Source organism: Falco biarmicus, chromosome 17, assembly GCF_023638135.1.
Source record: "Falco biarmicus isolate bFalBia1 chromosome 17, bFalBia1.pri, whole genome shotgun sequence".
Lineage (NCBI taxonomy): Eukaryota > Metazoa > Chordata > Aves > Falconiformes > Falconidae > Falco > Falco biarmicus.
In genome coordinates, this window is record NC_079304.1 from 5,312,823 (window position 1) to 5,319,626 (window position 6,804).

The 6,804-nt window shown below is 54.7% G+C and overlaps 1 protein-coding gene across 1 annotated transcript; it reads right to left on the bottom strand.

The window, feature by feature from the left end:
- Positions 1-4,384: 4,384 nt before the first annotated feature.
- Positions 4,385-6,029, bottom strand: HOXB1 (homeobox B1). Its single transcript, XM_056362541.1, has 2 exons — positions 5,423-6,029; positions 4,385-4,710 (listed from the first exon to the last, which is right to left on the bottom strand). Exons 1-2 carry the CDS (start codon positions 6,027-6,029, stop codon positions 4,385-4,387), a joined length of 933 nt encoding a protein of 310 aa, XP_056218516.1.
- Positions 6,030-6,804: the final 775 nt, after the last annotated feature.

Genomic DNA, 6,804 nt, shown 5'->3' on the forward strand with positions numbered 1-6,804 from the left:
TATGATCCATATAGACACATATATGCCCAGCTCCCAGGATCTAGCCCAACTGTGCTGCTGGGGCTGTGGGGCAGGGGAAGTCCCCAGGGATGGAGAAAGGCTGTTGGGTGTGCAAGTTCTGCTGCCCAGCTGGCATCTGAGAGCAGCTGCACTCACCCAAGGCTTCACACAGCCACAGGTCTTTTGGCTGGTTCTCCAGGGATTTTAGTGACACCTAAAAAAATGTGCACGTCAAAATGTTGAGAAAACTTAGCAGGCATGACAATCCCTCCTGGTTTGCCTGATCCAGGGTGTATCAAAACCCTTGGCAATGTTAGCGGGTAAGCAGGTGCATGGGCACCTTGCTGTCTTGGTGCCACTCGCAGAAGATGGATCAAACTCTGTTTCCATTCTGGCTTGCTCCCTGTGTGATGAAAACGTTGCACCTTTGTCCTGCTCTGGTTTTGCCGAGAGCTGGGGACAGGGTTGCCCCTGCCTAATTTTTCTGTGTGAAACAAGTTTGGAGAAACCCAGAAGGCTTCCTCCCCTCTTCTCCTCCACTTCAAGACATCAAAGGCTTTTAGGCGCCAGCAATAGCCCAACCCCACCACAGTGCGGTCACTGAGGGGGAGGTTTTGCCCCAGCCAGAGCCCCAGAAATGCTTCACACCTTCAGTGCAAAAAGACTCCAGGAGCAGAGCTAATAGCAGCCAGCAAAGTGGAGTTGAAAGTAAGGAAGTCTTCAGGGTATTATTATTATTTTTTTAAAATAGAATGTCCTCTTCCGAGATCAAAAGGGCCTCACATTGTGAGAACAAATGCTTTAGGGAGAGGAGAAACATTTCACACCAAGGGGTAAGGAACAGATGGCCCTGGAGTAGCTGCCACGCCAGGCCAGAGCACTGGGCGTGCTCCTCAGGTCCCTGCTCTGGGAGCAGAGCCAGAGCAGAGGGACTCTCAGCATCCCTTCCCCATCCCCTCCTCCTGCTCCAACACGGGAACTGCCATTAATAATTTACACAGTTACATTTCTTTAACTGGGAATTTCCCCTTCCTTTGGGATATTAAAAGAATAAATCTCCGTTAAGACGTGGCTTTGTGTGTGAGTGTACAGGGGGACTTGGCCAATTTTCCTGCTCATGAAAAATGCAATACCAGGGACCCACGGACAGGCACACATGGAGATATGGGAATATACCGGGTTATAAATAGCCACATCGTTGTGTATCATTTATATAAAACAAAGGAATGTGTGTAGACCTCATATTTGTGGTAAAGCCCAACTATGGCTTAAGTCTCGATAAGGAGTTACGCACGCAGGTCTGTGGAGACTCATGTGTGCCTCTTTCTGTGTAGTCTATGCCGATGTGCTGCGGTAAGGAGCGTGCATTAGTGTACCATATGGATACATATAGGTACCTTTGTGGGTACTGAAGTACCGGTGCCCACTCTTTATTTCCGGCTCTGGGTGTGGGGCGGACACGAGTGTCCCTCCCTGCCTTGCAGGAGCATCTGTCACCAGCCGAGGGACCCCCAGCCGCGGGTGTCCTGGCATGGCCTTTCCAGCCGGCTTCTGCTTCACAGCAGTGGGTTTCGGGCTCTTGAGACAAAAGGTAGCGTGAGAAACTTGGAGGGAGAGCCGGGGAAAAAAGAGATTAGCTGTGTGCGGTGATCGTTGTTAGAGAAACCCAGCCTGGCAGCGAGGGGGGCAAAGGGAATGGGGTGAGGGGGATCCCAGGGGGTGTTACATATGTAAGGACGCATCAGCACCGGCTCTTCGGACTCTTCCGGAGAGTCCCTTTGAGTTTCAAATGGGAGCTGGGGGCCTTTGTTGTGCCCGACACACTGACACATCCGTACCCTCTTTTTTGTCCCGGCCTTCCCGCTCCCCCCGGCCCTGGAGGGCCCTGCCGGCCGGGTGCTGCCCGCCTCACCTGGGGTGAGCGGGGCGCAGGGCCCGCAGGAGACCCAGCGGAAAAAAACCCTGTTTCGATGAGAGCTTAAATCGCACAGGTTCCACAAAACCTTGAATCGCATGGATTCAACCAATAGGTTAAACCGAACTCACTCACACTCCACAGGTTATAAAGTCAATCTGGCTGCTTGTGCTTTTTTTCCCCCCTCCTCTCCTGATGTTTTGCAAACAGCTGGTGTAAGAAAATCCTCTTTTCACCTTTTCCCCCCTCTTTTTTTTTTCTTTTTTTGCCCTTATCTCTGAGCTAATTGGACACTCAAAAATCTTCTCTTTCGAGCAAGAGAGGTGTATTAGATGGGGGAAGATCGTATCGCCAGGGCAGAGGGATGCTTTGTCGCCCAGGGACCCCGGAGGAGCCGGGCCGGGGTCGGGCAGCGCTGCGGGCGGGGGGGCCGGGCTCGGCGGCAGCTGCAGCAGGTACTTTGCTCATTCCTCGCCCCACTCCCGCCCCCACCGAAAAAGGTTTGCAAATTTGACGAAGCCAGAACAATAGTTTCTCCTGGCAGCTCCTCTGTTTACTTGTTTAGAAATCCCAGAGGCGTTTCGAGGTAAAAAGGTCAGAGCTGTACCCGGGATCGCTGCCACCCCCCCGCCCCGCCCGGCCCCGGGGCGGCTCTGCCCCGCCGCGCTGCGCTGCCGGTACCCGCGCCGGCCCGCGGGCCCCGGCCCGCTGCCCGCTGGTCTCGTGTGCGACTTGTGCTGTGGAAAACACCCTTTCAGGGCTTCCCTTCGGAAGCTGGAGGGAGGAAACCAAACTGACACTTCGTTTTGGTTTTGAGTTGGATCAATCTCACGGTACTAACTGTTCCGTATAAACGAGAAATTCTCTTTGCCCCCACTCCGCCCCCCAAGCCCGTTCCAGTTGATGTTGTTGCTTCAGTAATGCAGATCTGCTTCCGTGCCGGGATGCTAACCCTGAGGATAATGATGATTTTCTGTTCTCATCAAGCCTTGTTACACTGTGAAATAACCCCACGTGGGGAGCGCCGCGTTCCTATCCCGTCCCGTCCGGGCGACTCGATGTGAACGCCCCCGGAGCGGAGCCGAGCGCCGTGCCCGATCCTGCTGGTGCCGGGGAGGGGGGGGGGGGGGTGGTGGGGATCGTAGGGCACCCGCAGGAAGCAGGACCGGCCGGTGTGTTTGGGAGCTTTGGCAGCAGCCGGAGACCTTTCCTTCCTCTCCTCTTCCTCTCTCCGAGCCCAGGGTCCCCCCGCCCCGGGTCGCGCGTTTCCCTGGACAGGAGAGATTTCCATTTCGCTTAAAGTCTAGAGGACTTGCATGTGGAAAAAGTAAACTTTATTAGACTGAGGTAGTTTCATTTCGAGATACAGAGCACGAGGAAGGGAGTGGAAGGGAAATGGGAGATTCCGATTAAGAAACCGCTAGTTTTTCTCGATGACGTTTTTCCTTTTTAGAACAATCGTTAACAAAAGTTGCCTTGGTTTTCAGTTCATCCTACCCTAAAGTTTCTCGTGGGGAAGGGAAACAATTTAGCCATGGTTTACTAATGTTTTTATCGGACTCCGATAAGCCTAAGAGGGTGGGGGTACAAGGAACCGTGCTACTTCTCTCCAAGACTTCAGGCTATCGAGGAGACGTACAATAAATAGCAGCCAGTGCATCAGTGCCGGGGGGGAGCCAAGCCCCGCGGCCCCCCCCGCAGCCTTGTTCCCGTCCACCTTCACACTTCCTACGACAGTGACCGTTGCCCAAAATACCCCGGGGTCAGCCTTTGCCTCATCTCGTTTCCTCTGATAGCACAACCCTCCCTCCCCCAGAAGCAGTAACAGCCGTGGTCGCGGAGCGTGTGGAAAACCCTGTAAAGCAGTAATAGTGCAAAATGGTAGCAGAGGAGTTGCATTGTTTGCTTGGTGTCTGGGTCTCTGCGGAGGCCCTTAGCATCTTGGGCGCCTCAGATCTCATTCCAAGATATACATACAGTAAATAAAAAAGGAAACAAAAAAATACCCAAAACTTTTTTACAACCTCGCGGGGAGGAAAAATACTTTAAACGTAGGATTCTTGCAGGCAAAAGTCGTTGTGCACATTTTTTAAACGGGAGAGAACTAAATTCGTTTTAAAGTTTCTGTAGTTGAAAGTGCAGTTCCTATAGGGGAGGGAGAGGGGAGAGGGAGACACGTCCCTGAGACAAATGCCTATTGCTAAGGATATACGAGGACACGGCTGCTCCTTTGGAGTCCAGTGTTTTACAGAGGGTCTATAAATTAAGAGAGAAATGCAAGCGGGAGAATTGGTATCACACTGTGGAGACAGCCAGAGCAAGGGGGACTGCTTGGAGGCAAGCGTGGCCTTGCTTCCACGCGTGTGTGTGGATGGGGCTGTGCGTGGGAGGTGCGTGTGTGTCTGTCGGGGTCTGCAGGGAGCAGCTGCCCCCCAAGGGGCTCATCTCTGTGCCCTGCGCGGATGTGTTTCAGGAAGACACCGAGCTGGGAGAGGCCTCAGGTGAGGTGCAGTTGGACTGATCCGAGGCTTCACTAGCTTCCTTCGCAGATCTGGAGGCAGAAGCTGGGGCAAGACCTTCCTTTTCCCTCTTCTTCTGCTTCATCCGCCTGTTCTGGAACCAGATCTTGACCTGGGTTTCGTTGAGCTCCAGGGTAGCGGCGATCTCCACCCTCCGGGCCCGGGTGAGGTACTTGTTAAAGTGGAACTCCTTCTCCAGCTCTGTCAGCTGCTTGGTGGTGAAGTTGGTGCGGATGGTGTTGGGCTGGCCCACCAGTCCGTACTCCGACACTTTAGCTGTTAACGAGCAAACACCAACAGGCCAGGAGCAGCCAAAACAACTCCCTCGCTGGGACTGGGGAGCTGTGGGTGCGGGCTCACCCCTACTCCCCTCCTCTCCTGAGCACTTGGTCCCTCCATCGCCCAGAGCTTCGGGCTCCCTCCTGTACCCTCAGCTACCCTTGGCTGCCCAGCCCAGGGATACAACCCGGAGGGACACACCAGCCCAGGCTCTGCAGGGCTGCCCTCTCTTCCCTTGCAACCATTTCCTCCAGTTCCCTGCAAACTGCCATGAGACCCGACCGTACGTGGGAAGAAGTGGAAAGGAAGGGTGATGATGGAGCGGGGGGGGGGGGAGGGAAGATTGTGATTTAAGGAAGGTTGTAGAGAAGGAAGTTGAACAATAGGGGAGATGGAAGCCACGACTGTGGAAGAAGCAGGAAGCCCGGAGCGTTTCCTATTCCAAACGCATTGGGCCTGTGGGAAGCTGAGCTCAGGGACCCTCCATCAGACGTGTCTGGACAATCTCTAGCTGGTTTTTCCGCAGAGCTGAGCCAAAAACCCAAAGCAAACCACATCCCTGTTCCCCTGGAAGATGAGCCCAGCTACCTTGGGTACAAACCCCGGGGAAGGCAAACCTTTCCTGGCAGGGCTGGGGAACTGCCCTCCACCTCCCTCCTCCCCCTGATGGGGGACCGTCCTCGCCAAGCTCTGCTCCCCCCAAACTCACCTGTCTTGGGCGGGTTCCTCTTCACTTTCATCCAGTCGAAGGTCTGCGTAGCGCTGGGGCACGGCTCGGAGGGGCACGCAGAGTCTTTGTCCTCGTTTAAAGAAGGCGAGAGGTTGCTGTAAACGCCGGGCAAGTAGCTGGGCTGCTCCTGCCCGTAAAGGTGCTGCTGCTGGTACTGCCCAGCGGCCGCCACTGCCCCGCAGTAACTCTCTGCTAAGGGGCTGAGGCTGGATCCCGCGCTGGCGGAGTACCCGGCCGCCTGGAAGTACACCCCATCCGCGTCTTGCTGGCCGAGGTAGAGCTGGTGGTGCCCGTAGCTGGGGCTGCAGGCTTGGGCTGGGTACCCGGCGGCCGGGGCAGCGCCCGGGAAGGGGCTGGGGCGCCCGGAGGAGGGAGGGTGGTAGCCGGGGCTCTGCTGGGGGAGGTGGGCGGCCGTGGCCGCGCTCCCTCCCACGCCAAAGCGCCCGTCCCCGTTCAAAGTGTCACTGGCGGGGCTACCTGAGCACGAGGGGAAGGAAGGGGAGCTCTGCTCTAAGTGGTGGTAGGCGCCCGTCCCACGGTTACAAATTGCATACTCTAAGAAGGAGTTCATCCTAGTATTGTCCATCTGCCACTGATGGAGGAGGGTCAGCCTGTTTTGGGGGGGATTCCGCCTGCCCTACAACCTTTAGATAGTATGTCAAAGCTGTAAAACTTCCTTCCATGCATCGCTGGCCCTCGAACCCCGCAGCCTGCGGCGGGGCCGGGGTGGGGGCCGGGGGAGGCGGCCACGTGGTCTACCCCAGCCCAATGAGCGAGGGGCTCCTGAAGTTTGTCACATCTCTGAGCTCATCCATCAAGGCCCTGACATTTGCATGACAAAGGGGTTTCAATCAAACCCTGCCCATCAATCTGATAACAACACGAATACGTCAAAATCTTTCCTCAAAGACTTTAAAAGAGTGGAGGGAGGTGGGGTGCGGGGAGGTGGAGGGGAAGAATTAGAATTATCCACAACTGTTTTAAGTGCTAAAAAGGCCCCCAAGTTATGCGACTAGCCAATTCCAGCAGAACTTCTCCTTGCCCCAACTTAAAAAGGTTTTCCCCAGCCCTAGTTCCATGTGAGAAAAAGAAAGGCAGAGGGAAAAGAGATAGGGAGGTCTGACTGCTCCCCCAAGCACAAAAGGATGCTCTTGTCTTCATTTCGAAACTTTTCCCTTGAAAGTGGCTTGAACGTATCTGGCATTTTCTGGGCTGAGGAGTCTAATAAAAGCTCCTAAGAAAAATACGCTCTATGTGTTTTAATTTTGCCACACCGGCTTTGTGTCTAGAGCCAGTGTGGGTAAAAGCAATGTAATTAAATCAATATTCTAATGAGGCGATGAAATAAAGTTAGGAAGACA